Source organism: Phasianus colchicus, chromosome 4 (genome assembly GCF_987193195.1).
Source record: "Phasianus colchicus chromosome 4, bPhaCol1.hap1.1, whole genome shotgun sequence".
Lineage (NCBI taxonomy): Eukaryota > Metazoa > Chordata > Aves > Galliformes > Phasianidae > Phasianus > Phasianus colchicus.
The window spans coordinates 45,668,484-45,686,493 of NC_143439.1; the positions used below are offsets into that span (position 1 = coordinate 45,668,484).

At 35.0% G+C, this 18,010-nt stretch overlaps 1 protein-coding gene across 4 annotated transcripts in view; it reads left to right on the forward strand.

The window, feature by feature from the left end:
* The window catches only part of SGCZ (sarcoglycan zeta), a 350,955-nt gene extending 349,065 nt beyond the window's left edge, over positions 1 to 1,890 (forward strand). For 2 of the 4 annotated variants that reach the window (XM_090139397.1, XM_090139398.1), the window contains exon 10: positions 96 to 604. In XM_090139397.1, the coding sequence (XP_089995523.1) occupies positions 96 to 217 (122 nt within the window). In that variant the 3' untranslated portion in view covers positions 218 to 604. Of the gene's footprint in view, positions 1 to 95; positions 605 to 1,406; positions 1,606 to 1,723 lie in introns of those variants that run through there. The other 2 variants (XR_016466157.1, XM_090139399.1) reach the window with 2 other exon arrangements.
* The last annotated feature ends 16,120 nt before the right edge of the window (positions 1,891 to 18,010 follow it).

Below are 18,010 nucleotides of genomic sequence, written 5' to 3' on the forward strand. Positions count from 1 at the left end.
TCAATCCAGTAGCAACATCTGCTTGTGGAGCTAGAAGGACTCCAATTTATCCTCACACCAGAATAGCCTTTTGTTACTATCCCTCTGCTTCACAGTTCTGCTCGGTTTCCCTTGTGACAAGTTCAACGCTTCAAATGGCCTGCAGAGCAACTTCTTCCAGTGTAAGCAGGAATACAGCGCTGCCTTCTCTCGTGGTTTGTGTTACCACTCAACGTAGAGATGGGAGTGAGATATTCAGAAATCAATGTATTCTTCATCAGGAAACCTGGAACATAATATCACCTTTTGTCCAAAAGGGAGAATAACACAGGTGCCTTTGCTACATGAAGTGAAGCACATAGTTTTAGATTTTTGCAGGACCTGGATATGAACTGCACATATATATACAGTACATAAACAAATTTGCCCAGAATCTGATGGTGAGATGAATTGGTTATCCCTGTATGATAATTAACTCTATTGTCTGAAAGCACAATTTTCCATTCATCTTTTTTGGATGTAACTTTTATCCCTGAATTTTAAAATTTTGAAGCATTGTGTGATGCTTGCTTTACTAAACAATTAAATTCAGTAAATGGTTTTTAACACAAAAAGAGACAGAATCCCTCCCTGAGTTTGGTTTCTTTAGAAGTGTGTTGTTACTCTTTGTCTACTCAGTCTAGGTTTTTGTACACTAGGTAAATTTTGGAAGTACTCAGCAATATTACCTTTCAGAGTGAAAAAGACATCTGTTCTTGTTTGTCTGATCTGAATGGCCATATATATTAATTTTGGCTACTGCATGTGAAGCGATTTCTTTCAGTAGAACATACAGGTTTTGGGAAAGAACAGGGTAAAGAGGGAAATACTGATGATATGTCTTTTGACCAGTATATTGCTCTTCATAAAGTAATTATGGCAAATGAAAAATTGGCATAATGAAAAAAAAATCTTCAAAGGTACATCTGTCAATCTTCTAACTAACTGCTGCCATTTGAACATAGCATAAACATTAGTACTAATGCAATGTGTAATACTGAGAAGCAGTTCACTAACAAGTGGTATGACACTCATATTTTTTATTCTCTTGTTTACCATCTGCTGCTAAGGTTTCAAAATAACAGTATTACATATATATACAAACATATATCAAATTACATTAAATATGAAGAAGATACATTATATAAGTACATTAATATTATACTGACTTCATCAGGTCTGTGTTTAAATTATGCAGCCCTATTTGCACCAAGATCTCACTGTGACTTCTTATTTTTGACCAGTTTAATATGGGATTTCTTACTTGTATCAAGGTTCATACTTGATTCATTTGATTTGTAATAGAAATCTTATAAAAAAAAGCTTTGGTATACTGCTACATAAATTTATCACAACATTGATTAACAAGAGTATCTTGAAACTTACAGAACCCAGGAATGTAAAACAGTATAAAAATGTTTCCTATTCTGGAAGATGGCTTGATTACATAAGGTAAGTACGCTTTTTAATACTATCCTTTAAGTTACATCACCTAGCGTGTAGCTTTAGAGGCTTCTGAATGTAAGATCATCAATTCAGTGACAGCTTTTGCAAGGTAACTCTGAAGGGCAAAGAGTGAAAGGTGAGTATTTCTACAGAGTATATTTTTTTTTGTCTCTGGAAAAAAATAGGAAAAGAAGTAACCAAATGTTTTGATTACCTATTTTATTACCACCTAATAAGGTTGATTTTGTTTTCACTTCAGGTGAAATTCACTCCTATGCAGAAGACCAGCACAAGATGCGTGCATGACTTAACTGGTACTTGTCTTTCCACTGGCTCTCTTCAGAGGCGTGAATTTCACCCCATAGCAAGAATCCTATACTTTTGTTTTCTAGCAGTTAAATCAAGATTTTAAATTGATTTTTTTATTTCTTCAAAAGAAGGCTATTAAGAAATAATTTGTTGTTAATTTAATAATTTATTATTTTACTTGTAGGAAAATGTATTTGAAAATATTGCAAGAAAATATATTAGAAGCTTGGAGATTCTTAGTAAGAGGGACAGAAACAGATACAAACAACGACAGAGATAATAAAAGATCTGAAAGTCCATCCATGCAATATACACTTAAAACCAAAAGGAAATATATGTCTTTTTCTACATTTTTTTTCTATTTTTTACACAAGTAATAGCATGGAGGTGTGAAAGTCCAAGGATGAAAAGATAAATAGTATTCCAGGAGTACAAAATAAATCCATTTGCATTCATTATCTCTGAACACCCACAAACACTGGTTGCTTCAAAGTTGAAAAGGTTCTACTGACTTATCTATTCAGTAAATTAAATTTTACCTTCTTACAAATTTCATACAAATTGACTAAGTTTTTTTTTTTTTTAGTCTCCAATAAATTCACAGGAATGGCTTTCAGATACTTTGTCATGGATTTTCCATTCAACATTTCTTGTTTGTTTGTTCTTCACCTTATATGATAATTTACCTATAGTACATTTCTAGCCATTGAACAAATAGAGTGAAACTTTATAACAAACTGAAAAAAATAAACCAAAACTACACCTACTTATCTTTTGTAACTGCATTCATATTTATGCAGCTGAAATATTTTACCTCTGTGTATGAGGAAAACTTTGGAAAGATACGTAAATGGTATGTTGGATGAAACCAAGCCAGTAAGTCCACAAAGCTTTGCACTGTCAGGATTTTCTTGCTAGCAGTCATTTCAATCTGCCCCATGCCATTTATGATAACAATATTAGCACAAGTAAATTTGGGAGCTTCAGGAAACTGTGAGATGGTTCTCATAAGTGTCTTAAGATTCTGGCAACTTTCATAATATTGATATTTACATCAACTGAAAGCTATAAGAAGGGGAAAAGATCAGTTTTCATTTTTAAGAGTTTTTCAAAGAGTATTAGAGAAGGGATTTCAGCGCTTTGAAAGAACTAAAAAAATCAGAACACCAGTAATACATAAGCAGTGTCAGTGTTTCTGAGTGGGAAGAGAAATAAACCTGTTATTTTTCAATGTTTGGAGCTGCAAATAGTAGAGAGCTCTTTGGTTTGTAGTATGCTTCAAAAAGTGACACAGTTTGATCACGTCATTTCAGATGTAAGAAAACTGAAAGATCTCAGTGCAAATACCATGTTAAAACAGAGCCATACCTTTACTATTTCAGTCCTGGTTTTGTAATGTTGAGGCATAAAATAAAGGTCATTGTATGCAGAACCATTCAGAAATTTTTAGTTATTTTTTGTCACCTTCCTCAAAGATTCTTGGCCCTTTCTTCAAGTTGTTTCAGTCTTTATTAGTCATATATAATGTCCAGCATTCATGTTATATAAAGCTCCTGCTGTATCCCTAACCAGAATGCTTATTTAACTAAAAATTTTGATCACTTATTTCAGAAATGAGATGTCGCTTCTTATTCCAATTAAGGATGAGTTTCCCATTAATAAATCACTCTGTTGGGACAATTGTAGAGAAAGATTGAAGACCTCAAGATATTTTTAATCATTAATATTAGAGCAATTAAAAAAACGTAAAATTACTCTTTTGAGGCTCTTTCTAGTATATGAATACATGTATCAAATAAAGCTTCTTTTTGTACTCAAAAAGGTTTCAGAACCTCTAAGATGGTATTGCAGCTGTTTGACTTTTCCAGAGCTATCTCTATGGCAACAGTGAAATATACGAAAAGACCTTATTAGCTACATGTATTTAATGCAGACAAGATCTTCTATAAAAATATGCATCATTATATTATAGGATACTGTCTCTTTCTTGTTTAAAAAAGAAAAATAAAAGCATCAGCAATCTCTCTGAGCACTGTTAGCTGTATGGTTTTGTATTGCAGTTCATTCATTGGTTAAGCGATAAGACCAAAGACTGACACTTCTACTTTATCTAACACTACGACACTGCTCCTTCTACTAATTCTGTTGGAATGAAGAGACAACAAGTTGTAATTACAACATGAAATTGTAACATAGTTTAGATTTGTACAGCATTTTGAGCTGTAGATTGTTCACTTTTTCCCGGTTAATTTTTTTTCAACATTGTGCAGTTATGTTACTGCTCATACTTAATATGAATCTTCCGGTGTTCTTAAGAAGAGGAGAGTGTATATTCCAAAATGTGCCAAGATATTGCTTCTTTCAACTGAAGCTATACTGTTTTGTTTGTAAAATGGTGGTTTGACTAGACAACACAATTTCACTTTTTAAAACATTTTAGATGCAGAGGGCTATTAAGTCTGTGTTGAAGATACAGCCATAAATGCCTAGAAGGATTTTATGAAGGATGCTTAAGATACTCTGTTACTAACACTTTGTATTGTTTTTTTATGGTTTTGGTTTAAGATTCTAAATCATTGTTTAAATAATAAAAAAGTAAAACACATTATGGAATTACTATCAGCCGATTCACGGTAATGAATATGTAAGCTGGATCAAAGGTTGAGTGTCATATTGTTTCAATAAGTACTCAGTAAAGGTCTGCTAACCATTTTTGTTTTGTAATTTTCACATTAATGATTTTCTTGTGTATATAATATATAAAAAGATGGGAACTATTTTCTTACACATACTATGCAATATGTTTGTAAAACTGCAATATTACCAAAATTACAAAAGCTGTGCTTTTGTACTCTTGCTTTATGTAAAACAAATCGTTTTTCTACTTAACAGATTGTCTGTCATAATTGTAGATAACATTACTCAAAAGCAGTACACTAAAACTTTAAGACTTTTTATTTCATTTTCCTCGGGTGTTTTTTTTTTTTTTTTTTTTTTTTTTTTTTTTTTTTTATGAAAATAATAGCAAGGTTTTGGAAGTTGGAAATGTCACTTTTTTTCTTGGAAAGATAGAAATTTTGCAGCATGTAATTAACACAGTCTGAAATTTCCTGTATTTCTTTCCTTTGATTTTGCATTTTTATCTGGTGCTACTGTAGAACCATGAATAAATGTGATCTATAAATTAGGGAACATATCAGAATTCACTTCAGGAATAACAAAATGGGAAACTTTCTAAGGGTGGGAGGAGGATGCAGAATAACTGATGAAAAATTGTTGGTTTTTCTAGTTTGTTTTTATTCTTCTGTCTAAATTAGCTGAAAGGTAGTAGCTTTTCTCCTCACTCAACATAATAGAGTTTTGTTTCAAACAAATTTTGAAAACATATACTGCACTTAAACGTAGTTTTTGTGTAAAGAAAATCAGAATATAAAAAAGTATGGGTTTTATTTCTGTATCAGTTTTACTAAAGTTAAAATTCAGAGTCCTGCATCTTTTCTACTGTAAAAGCATATTATACTGTAGAATAAATACAAAATATATGTTTAAACTGCACCAACAAGCTACATGGCAATTACACAGCCATCTCAGAGGTTGTGGTGGTCTCATCAATGCGGACAAGTCCTATCTGGTTTTCAATTGGGATCAATTCTGTTCACCACACAGCCTTCACATAGCTACAGCAAAAAGCAGTGTAAGCATGCAGGTGATTTGTTTGCACTGAGCTCCTTTGTGCTCTGCTATGGTTTTAGCAATATCCACAGTAGCCAAACAGTAGCTAACTGAATAATGCCTAAAAAATTGTAGTTTCTGCACATGAGCAAGAGTTGCATAGACCTGACAGTATATTCTTAGTTTCACATGACTATTGGCAATAGCTGATAGAGCAGGAAAAGATACTCTTAGCCATTTTATTCTGGTTTGGGATAGTGCAATCCAGGGAAAAGGTAAATGATATAAAAAAGATAAATGAAGGAGAGTGAAGGAGAACAAAACAAAACTACGTAAGCATTGTGTTGGTTCAACATAGCCCACATTGAAACCAGAATTTAATACAAGCTCTGCATGTAAAAAGAGAGTTTCCCCTGAAACACTAAACTGACTGTAAGTTATGTTTTTTTGAAATTTTAAAATATTATTTGATATTTAAACAATACATATCTTTTACAGACCACAACCAAGACAAGTTTCAAAACACACAAAGAAAAAAAAAACATATATTACAAGCCTGATGTGATGTGAGCGAATATTACATAGAATACAAATAAACTTAGCCTACTTATCTGAGAAAATAAAATCATCAGAATAAGAAATATTCCCTCCATTTTGAGAAAACTAAAATTATCACGATATTTTTACCTAAGGAGTTCCCAGCTGTTCTAATGTCTCAGTTTCTAAAGTGTTTAAACTATTAGAACCATTTATATTTAAAAAGTCTGGCCGCCTTTGGCTTAACCAAGTTCACTGAATGCGTTACTTGATCTGAGAAGAAAAGGTGCCTTTTTTATCACACATATACCTCTTGTTTGTGAGACCTGTGAGGGAAAAGTTCAGTTTTCAGCATGATCCAGAGCATATTAACAAGGACTTACACACAAGAGAATCATTCCTGAAGGTCAGATGTTGAATTTTTTGTGTGCTTTATGGTATTTTGGAAGCCTGCCTGCAGTCATTTTTCACCACTGGAAAAAAAAGAAAAAAAAAGGAAAAGGAAAACACATCATTATTTTCTCTTTGTAGGTGATTTATATTCATTTTTTCTTATCCCAAATCCTGAAGCAGTTAGAGAAAAATCCTCTCCCTTAGCCCCTACCCACCATTACCCCTTCAGCTAGGCTTCAGCTGTTCATTTTAGCCTCCTTTTTTTCCCCCAAACAATAAAGGAATAGGCAACAGAAAGGATTTTGCTATTTCTCTTTATCAAATTCCTGTGTAGCATTCTGGAACTGTATCAAAGGGGAAATTTCTAATGAAGAGGAAGTTTATTTGCTTAGTGAAAACAAAAGTTATATAAGATGGAAACAAACTCAGGTAAATATCAATTGTAATCAAATTTACTAGAATGAATAGAGAAATACTTTGGACTATGAAATCCTTAATAATTTTTTATTTCAAATAACATTTTTCATTTAGTGAATGTACTTAAAATACTGTAAAAGAAATTTATATACTATTCCATCCTATTAACATTTTCATTTTTTGAAAATACGCTAGAAAAGTAATTAGTGAGCTCATTATTTCTCCCTCTCTATAGATGCACTCATTTCTTTCAATAAATGTCAGTGACTATATACAACCTAAATGTTACACGGTAAAAATGTATTTAATAAATCTACAAAAAATAGAAGATGAAATAATTGTTCCTATAGGTCATGGGTGACATTCTCATTCATCCTACATAAATTAAGAATCCAATTTCTCAATTACATTCCTTTCTGTTGTTCTGTATGATTTTGGGGAGATCAGGAGCCCCTGATGGAAGGAAATATTCTATCTATATAGTGGTAAAGGCAGCTGTGGTGGCTTACTGTGGCTCTGAGCAGGATGTGAAAGCATATATGTTTATGTGAGCAGGGTGGGCCTCCTGCAGCAATTCTCCTTTTTGAAAACAGCAATCAGAATGATTTCCAATCCTGTGTTCATCAGGATGAGTAAGAGATAGCATTGCAATGGCTTGGGCAAAAAGGCAGGTTGTGTTTGATCTGCCTAGGAATGGGGAGAAGAGTGACGCACAGGTACTGAGTCCAAATTGGCCTTGGTGCAAGAGTAGACAACAGAAATATAATAGAAAGCTGCTTTGTTTTGTTTTTGTTGTTTGTTTTTTTTTGTTTTAAGTGAAAAAAAAAAAAAAAGAAACAAAAATAATGACTAGGCTTCTCCCTTAGCCTAATGATAACTCAGAGAAATGGACAGAAAGCCAGGCAGAGATGAATGTCTTCATATCTTTGTATTCATGGAATTTTCCTTTCTGGACTATTTTGAAAAACACCACTGGAAAGGAGAAAAGCATGAAAAAGTATAAATTTTGTACTTATCAAATAGAAAGTGACATTGAACTCTTTGTATATGTGTGTTTTTATTTATGGCAGAAAGAGCCAAAAAATAGCCCAGTGGATTCAGATACTGTTAAAGGTAGTAGAAGCACTGACAAATTCCACGTCTTTGGATTAGGTTTTAAATGTTAATTGAAAGTTTATGCATAAATCAAGTTACATGTTACATGTTTTTTTATACTGCGCTTCTAAAATGCATCATTAACATTTCTCTGAAAATTGTTCCTACTTATAATAACAGGTGCCACTTGGATCCCACACATGCAGAGCTTTAGACTGATTGTGCAGTCTTCACTCATTTGTCTAAACCAAATTAACAAATTATGAAATGTCCAAGATCATTCATAAAAGGAAATGGCAATAAAAATCTACTGCTGCTGCATTTTCATATTTCAGCCTAATATTTTCCTGGTGGTAGATGGAGATGGGTTGCATTGTTTCTGGAAGCAATATATTTGATGTTCTCAGTGTCCCACCAGACTAGATCTCTGCTCCACAGACTTTTTAGGGAAATGACTTCGTATCACTGGGGTTTGGCCTTGATTTCCACTGCACTGCTTATCTTTAGAATTCCCGTAATCCTTATTTCTAAGTGTAAAGGTGTGAGAAAAATTTGATAGCAGCTACTAAAGCACAGGCAAACCTTCAGGGTACCGCTGATTTGGAAATCATATCCAAGACCAGAAATAAGCCATTCATAACAGATCACTAAATTGTTCAAGTTGGAGGGGACCTTTAAAGACCATCTAGTCTAGCTTTCCTGCAATGAACAGGGACACCCACAGCTAGGTGAGGCTGCTCAGAGCCCTGTCCAGCCTGACCTTGTCTCCAGGGATGGGGCATCCACCACCTCTCTGGGCAAATCCATTTCAGTGCTTCACTATCCTTATTATAAAAACTATTTTTCTTATATCGAAACTAAATCTCCACTCTTTTTATTTTGAAACCATTACCCTTGTCCTGTTACAACAGGTTGCTAAAGAGTCTGTCCATGTCTTACTTGTAGTCCCCATTTAGATACTGCAAAGCTGCTATAAGATCTCCCCAGAGTTCTCTTCTCCACTCTGAACAGCTCCAGCTCTCTCATCCTGTCCTCACAAGAAAAGTGTTCTATCCCTTGGATCATTTTTCTGGCCTTCCCTGGGACATGATCCAGAAGGTCCATGTTTCTTCTGTACTGAGGACTCCACAACTGGACACAGTACTCTAGATGAGGTATCACCAATACAGAGAAGAGGGACAGGATTAACTCCCTTGACCTGCTGGCCACACTTCTTTTAATGCAGCCCAGAATACAGTTGGTTTTCTGAGCTGTGAGTGCACATCGCTAGCTCATATCTTGCCATCCACTAGTAGCCCCAAGTCCTTTTTTGGCTGGACTGTGTTCTATCCTTTCATCCCCCAGCTTGTACTGGTAATCACAGAATCACAGAATCACCAAGGTTGGAAAAGACCTAAAAGATCATCCAGTCCAACCATCCACCCATCACCAATAGTTCTCACTAAACCATGTCCCTCAACACAACGTCCAAATGTTCCTTGAACACCTCCAGGGTTGGTGACTCCACTGCCTCCCTGGACAGCCCGTCCCAGTGCCTGACCACTCTTTCAGAGAAGTAGTATTTCCTAACATCCAGCTTGAATCTCCCCTGACACAGCTTGAAGCCATTCCTTCTAGTCCTATCACTAGATACATGAGAGAAAAGGCCGACCCCCAGCTCACTACAACCTCCCTTCAGGGACTTATACAGAGCAAATAGTGCTCTCTGGATAACGAATAGAGGAGTGGAGGTTGCCATCACACAAGTGCAAGGCCTTACATTTGGATTTGTTGAACATTATCAGGTTCTCCTAGACCCACTGCTCGAGCCTGTCTAGATCTCTCTGGATAGCATCCCATCCCTCAGGTGTGTCGATTGCATCACACAGCTTGATGTCATCTGCAAAGTTGAGGAAAGTGCACTCAGTCCCACTGTCTTCATTGATAAATAACATCGGTTTCAGTACAGTACCCTGAGGGACATCACTTTTCACTGATCTTACCCAGACATTGAGCCATTGACCACTACTTTCTGGTTACAATCTCACAACCAGTTCATTCATCCATTGAAAAATCTGCCCACCCCCTGACATCCTTCATACTAAATTGGAAATATATGGATGTGGTTTTGGAAAAGTCTCGGACACTGTACCAGTTATTTCTACAGTGCTGTGATAATAACCATCTCTTCTCATGCAGGTTAGCACACATTTGTGAGCAAGTCTCCACATGATTAACCAGATTACTGGAGTTGCTCTCTAAAATGATTTGGTTGTTCACCCCAGTTTCCAAAATCTTGCATGGCTTTAATATAATCTGAGTTTTATCTTTTTATTTAAGTATAGTACACTATGTACTTTTTAAGAGGTTTAAATTATATGTCTAAACCACAAAACTTTATTAATGCCCACATGTTTCTTTGAACTGAAAGGGAAAAATACATTTAAATCACATTGTCTCACATTTTTCAGAACAGTATAATTTTGGTTGAGTTAGGCAATTTTCCTGTCTATTTTTAGGAAACTTAACAAGCCAACATTAAATTAAATTTGACACTGTATAGTTTGCCTAGCAAATATCAATTCATTTAGATTATTGTGATGACAAAGTATTGACATTCCAAAGAAAAATTTCTAAATGGTGTATTATTCCCTTTTAGAAGTGTACAATGTATCATTATGTTGTAAAGTACAAAAAATTATGTTATATCAATTTTTTTAAAAAATGTAAATAAAGATCTTTAATATAAATTTCTGTGAAACATGCACTTTCAATTTATTGAACTTTTCTATTAACAAAATTTATCTAGAAGTTGTGTTAAGCTGCATGTTAATCCATGTATATCCTTTTCATATTTTATCTTGCTTTACATTGTCTCACATATCCATGGTATGAGTGGGATTTAATTTTTCATGTTTGCAATATATTTCTATGCAAAATTCATATATTTTTGCTGCAGCATCAGCTTATATTTTAGATTTATTTATTAATATTCTGAAAGCTATTTTGTCACTATACTTAACACTTGGATTAAGCTCTCTCACAGCTCTGCACATGTATTTAATTTGAAGTAGGTGAGTCCTTCCAGTAAGCTTCATGGAATTTCTGAAGTTTGAATTTAGGAGCATGATAAAATATTTTGCTGGATTAGTCTTCATAAATCAAGCAGAATAAGGCATTATCCTGTAGGACTAAAAAATATTATGAAATAATGAAGGTTAAAAACTCTCATAAATATTCCACAGTTCTTCAGTTTTGCTTAGTTGAGTAAAGCCATTCTTGAAAAGATACATTAATCAATATTTCTCTTTTCAAATCTGTTTGGCTTCTGCACACTATCTGCATCATCTCCATTTTTACTTTTGATTTAAATTGTTTCCACATCTATTATTTTGAAAATGTTTTGAACAAGTCCTAAAAATACATTTCTTGATTTATTTGAACATACTCTATTGTGTCTTGGAGGATAAATGCCATCAATCCACAAAGTGAATTTTTGGTATTTGGCTAAACTTCACATACATAGGGCTAAATATAATATGTATTTGAAACCTGGATAAAAATTTTACCCTGCAGACCAGATGCAAAGGCAGCTTACTTCCGCAGCTCATCTGCCACTGTACAGTTTGCTCATGCTGATAGTGTTATACTAAAATTGTCTTCCCAGCTCCATTGGGTGGTGTGAACGCACATCATCAGGCAATGAGCACCCCTTAACTCCACATGCTAGGCTGAAGAAATCAATTTGAAATCTCAAAAGATGAAGGAAGTGCAGATGGCCACTGCATATTGCCAGCTGTTCCACAACACTGGAATCTTGGAGAGGGATTAAAAAAAAACACAAGGAAATTGGTTTGTAAATTGTGGCAAGCTACTGAGCTGCATCATCGCCCTATTTATTATCATGGGATGCAGAAGAGCTCAGACAAGTGGAGAGAGAGTAGATTTCTTCACACCTGCAGTAATCAGTAATCATGGTATGGTGGAAGTGAGATAAGGAGACAAATACCAGGTTTCACAGTCTTTCTGAAAATGTCAGGTCTGTAATATAAGATTCTGTAAGGAAAGATCTGGCTGTCAGCTATGTAATGTAAGGATAATTTTTTGAGCAAAATTTTGCAATCATTATAATTGACTCTTTACCACACATTCTGTAAGAGTCTATAGCAAATACTAACATCGTAACAGTTCTGCAGGGTAAGGTGCTTGCCTTCTGAAGTGTAGTGGAAATAGCACACATTTACAAAACAAGTGTAAAGGTCTTGTCATAATTCCCAATCACACAATCATAACCACCCCCAAATGAAATACCTTAGACATCACACTGATCAGTTTTCTTCAAAGCAATGGCTAAGTCTAGGTCAGATTAATCTCTAAGATTGGTAGCAGGGGATTGTGTTTAGGGTCAGCATACAAGTCTGTCTAAATTACACAGCCTTGCAGGCATGGGTGTATTCCCGACTGCTACCTATAGAATAGGTACCTATATATACCAATAGTATCCGTTCTCTGTGAGTTCCTCTAATCCTTCTTTGAAGCTGTCTTTTATGGCAGCAATCTCCAAATGATGATCACCAGCTGCCCAGAGAAATGCTTGCTTTCATTCTCCTTTAAACTGATCTTCAAATAATTTCAAAGAGAGCCCCTAGTTTTGATATTGTGGGATTTGATGAAACCACCTTATTTGCCACCTTCATGATGCCATGAAGGTTAAACATATGCTTTATCAAAGGCTGTTCAAATACAATCCCAATCTCGTCCTCAGTTTCTTCTTAAAATGGTCCAGAACTCTGAAATAAATCCCACCAAGCCCTGATCTCTTGCTAACACCTTATTAATTGGATCTAATTCTTCTTCTCCATTTACTCCCTCTGGCCCCTCTGGTGATCTGGCCCCAGAGACCTATCTGCTACAGAAATGTACTGCACTGGAACAACATCAGTACTATCAGCAAAGAAAAGATCTTTCTATCCCCATCCTCTGTTTCATGCATGCAGCCCTTGGGCAGAAGCATTTGTATATGTTGCCCTTGCTTCCTTGTTTGACATTGCACATGCCAGTCAGCCAACCTGGCTGGCATTCTGGTTTGTCTACTCTATTTATTGTGACCGTGATGTTTATTCCCTCCTGGCCTTTCAGAGACACTGAACATTAACCATATCCTCTCAGGGGTCACATCAGTCTGAACCAGGTGCTCTTATGTGCCTGCTGGCTTTCACCCAGCTGCTAGCATAAATACTTCTCTACAACCTTTTTAATTTTCAGTGCCAGCAGACTGTTTCTGTTTCAATTAAAGTGCAGTCTTAATAGGACTACTGAGGGGTTTTAAAATCTACTACTCTCAAAGTGTTGGTGCAGAGGGTACATGTGTCCCTCTGGCATTCTTCATCTCTCCTAACATCAAGGGTCATATATATACCATAAGGTCCCTGAAGTTCTGCAGTAGCATGTAGCACCCTTCTCAAAGCACAGGAATCAAATTTTGACAGAAAGCAAGAAAACTGTGGTCTTAGAAGACTGGAGCTTGTGCTCTCTTTTTTTCCAAACCTTAATTAAAAGCACATTGCTGAAGCAGCATTTTTAGTTTTGTTTGACCATTTTTAGTTTAGCAAAATCTAGTTTTAAATAACTTCTGATTATAGTTCCTCCTTTCTTAGTAATTATTTTTCTAATTTTAGTTTGCTTTTCCTCATGTTCTTAAAATATTTATTGCAATAAAAATGACAGTCATAAAAGCTGTCATATATATTGAGATAGCATATAATTATGTTGCTTTCTGAACAGTCAGCAAGTTAAGATGCAAAAGAATTTTTTGCTGGGAAGAGACGGAAGAGGAGTTTTTTTAAAACAAAACAAAACAAAACACTGCATTCAGAGAACATTAAGTGACATTTAGACAGTATCAGAGAAAATTCTGCATTCAGGGCAGCTTGCTGAATTTTTCCAAGTGCTTGTCAAAGCATTTGCATTGTGATTGATCCAGTGTGGTTTCCAACCCCATCAAGCTTAAGGAAAGTGCCTTTCTCTAATCAAACCAAAATCTCTCCACCAATCCAGCACAGATTTCCACTTGTTCCCAGACCAGCCTTGTTTTCTCACCCAACCAATCCAACAAAGGTCAACAGGTGTTGAAAGAGCCTCTGAGATCCCAAGTGTTACTGCTGGGTGATTGTTTGGTAATCAGTGCTTGGAGTTTCTTCAGGTTGTGGCTCTTTTGTCCTGCTGGACTTTTGGCTTCCTGACTAAGTTCTGGAAAACATGTTTGTCAGAAACTTTTCACATGGATGTTAAGAGTCCAGTATTTATTTTCTAAATGTGATTGACTTTTTAATATTTATCTTATGTTCGAACTACTGACATTATTTATTTTCAATCCATGATGACCAAACTTAAGAGATTAGGAATTTGAGTATGATATTCCACACTGTAAAATTCAAATATGTTTTCATAATTTATCTTGACATTTAGAGGACTGATATTTTTCTACTTTGAGGAAGGCTCTATTATAAAAGACTTTTTAATAACTTCCTGTTATTGATGTATTCGAAAGACATCCGCAGTAGTCTTTTTTTCTTCTATATATAAAAAATAATTTGATAAATCACTGAATTACTTACTCTATGTAAGAAAAACTTCTCGCTCAGAGAAAATGTAAGGGTTGATAATCCAGACAGAATTATCATCACATGTAGTGATGTGAAGGAAAATGCCCACATGGTCAAAGGAAGTGAAATCTAATAATAAAATTCCCTGCGTGCATACACATTTAAGGAGGCAAAAATTTATGCTGAGCTTCTTCATACCCTTACAATCAGCTTTTTCTATGACTCTCCCATTTAATAAATATTCTCCACAAAACATATGTGACCATATTTACAGTGATACTGACCCCCTACTGCAGTAATTAGATATAAAAATTTGCAATGTAGCACATACTTCTTTTACGTGTGGCACATGGCTTTTATGAACTTGGTAAGGATAATCGTACATAGTTTGGCTGTGAACTATTCAAACAGCTTCTCCAAAGAAAGTTCAGAAATAAATGCAGTATGTGTGTTAGCTCACCATTATTTATGTAATCCAATTTCTTTAGGTGTCTTAAATTGTATTTTCAATAATTATGATGAGTAGATATAAAAAACATAGGGATTACAGCTTAACAGGTGTCATCTAATACCATGCTTGAGTGCTGTAAATAGCCCAAGGAGTATATTCATGTCTAATTGTCTACACTCCAGAGCACAACAGCTGCCACTTGTAGCAGATGCATCATCTGACTGACTATATTCTCCAATGTGTCGACAGGCTCTTCTGGTGCAGCTGATTATGTATGATCATATTTGGCATAGCTGCATGCCCTTAATAGACACTTCTATCATTGTTCACTGAACACTGGAATACTTTAGTCAGCTGTTTATTATGCCAGCTATAATGGAGTATTAGCCAAAAAAACTTCATTAAGATTGGTGTTTACTGGACTATGTAAAATGAATTGATGACCTTAACAAACTAGTGTCCACATGTCAAAAAATGCACTACAGCGGACAGAAAAAGTAGCCTTAGCCAGGATTCTTTACACAGAGAATGGAGCCTTTTCTAATCCTAGCTGAGCATGGCTAGTAGAACTAATTTGAATGTAGGAAAGGTGTTCTTTTACAGTTTTCAACGTTCAGGAAGGAGCTTTTGGAAATTATTACTCTTTACCAAATGCAGTGTTTGGGTTTGTCTAGGTCTACTCACTTAGTGAGTAGACTACTCACTATTCTACTCACTTAGTGAGTAGAATAATAAGAGTAGATCCAGTATATTCATTTTCTCTACAATACTGCAGTGGAAGGAAAAGATGAAATCATTAACTTGACAAGGTCAAGAACAGTTTGAATTAAAAAAATAATTGAATGAACATATTTGATACCAGAGTGATTTGGGGAAAATTGATTTTTGGAACCTGCAGTAGGTAAACATAATATAATTGTTTGCAGCTGTTTCAGATAGGTGTCCAGGATAGATCCCATGCCATGCAGTCTTGGTTTCCTGATTCCTAAGGATAGATTAAGACTTTCCCTTAAAATAAATAAAAGATATGGGACAGATATGAAACTTTTAGTGCCAGCTGCTAAAGAGGTAATGATAAGTAATAAAGCAGTGGCATTTTGAAAGTAAGGTACTAAGGACTGATAAATCAATCCTCTTCCAACTGGAGAGTGATTAATTGTAGAATCATAGCCTGTACCAAGTGAATTTTCAGACAGTTAGTAAGATTGAAGACTTATTCAGTCACAAGTGTTTGTATCTTGTTCATCCTTAGAGAGTGGGGTGTCCTCTGTTTAAAAGATGCAGTAGTAAGGCATAAGATGATTGTGTGCTCCAGATGCCAATATAATATGTTAGATCACCATGATTTCTTAAAATTAGTTACAGAAGGCTACCTGCACAAATAACTTTGATTAGTCAAATTAAGATCTCATACAAAGTACACCTACCAAAATTTTTGTGGCTAGTGGCATATATCAATATATAGAGTACTTCAGATCTCAGTAATACAGCCTTGTGGAAGTATGAAAAACCTTTAAAATGCTGAAAAGTGTGGCAGTTGGTTGATTTGTTTGCTTTGTTTAAGCTTTGTTAACTTATTTTCTGCAACTGTAAGAGGAAGAGTGGAGAGAAAATGTCTTATTGAGAAAGCCTATGTTTATGTGGAAGATGAGTTTCTGATCCTAGAATGGTTAGTAATTTAAGGAGAATGCCATATTTTAGATATATTAATATAAACACAAAAGTCCTCAATAAGGATGCGTTATACTATTTTGACATTTATTTTTTCCCATATTATTACAAGTATCAAAATTATTTAATTATTTAATTAATTAAGGGGAAGAAGAGTGCCATATGGTCATTCTACAATGCAGGAATACTGCACCAACACATAGAATGTATTTTCCATGCAATAACAGACTCTAAGCAGCCAAATAGATGAACTGTTTATTTTTTGTATTAGACCTGTTCTTAAATTTTTTTTAATTTGAAATTCTGTAGATTATTCTTTATGTTTAACATAAGTTTGCAAATCAGTCCAAAAAATCTTCCATGGGGACTGTATTGTTCTCAGTCACTCAGTTTGCTATGCTCTCATTGTGTTTTATCTAACAATGACAAGCAAGTGAAATATTCAGATTCTACATACTAATTATTATGAGATAAAATTGAACTTTTGTAATTTTCTATCTTAGGAAAACTAAGTAAAGAGAATTATTAGCTGCTCACAGATTTTTTTGCAACTTCTTTTGTTCCAATGTTCTCAGCTATCATGGGAATTGAAGGCACATCAATCAAACCAAACTGTCACTTACTGATGGGTTAGGCAAAAGTGTCTGATACTGTCATGAGTGGGTAACTCCAGTACCCAAATCTAGGAACTGCGTGCTTGCAAAACTCTACATTGAAATAGCCTGAATGACCTGTTGCAGAAGAAGGGAACAGTAGAAATACTATTGTGAAACACAAAAATTTCCACTACAGTATTATGTGCACTATGCAATGCTCTGTAATGAATGCTACCCTTCACTTCTGAAGTAGTTTGCATGCGGACCTAAACTGATAACTCAGAGCAGGATCTTCTGCTTAGTAGAATTGTTGTTTGTTAATGTCAGGCTCAACTATTGTCAAATCACGCTGAATACAATTCTAGTCAAAATCAATTTTTGTCTGCCTTGTGTGATGCCATTTGCACTAGCAGGAAGGCATCACAGTGGTGCATCCAAAACTGTAGAGTCACATAGAGGATAGAACTCTGAGGTTCCAGAGGAATGTCTGATCTTGAACTTTTTGGCTATGTATTTAATTTTTTCCCATAGTCAGTACAGTGTAAGTACTCTGCAAAGGTGAACTAGTTCTGCATCAAAATGTGTGTTTTTAAAGCTCTTCATCACTATGTACATCTTGTTGACATAAATCTATCAGAGGCATTACTTAATGATAAGTAATACTGAAATAGATATAATATTTTCATGGGCCAGTGGTTTTTCCCTATTGTTTACTTTTTGTTTTGTACAAGTTCTGGTTATATACTTTGTAACTGACTCCTAAAACTCCACCTTTGCCTCAGGCCTTTCCCTTCTCTATAGAGTTCAAACTCTGTCTCTCT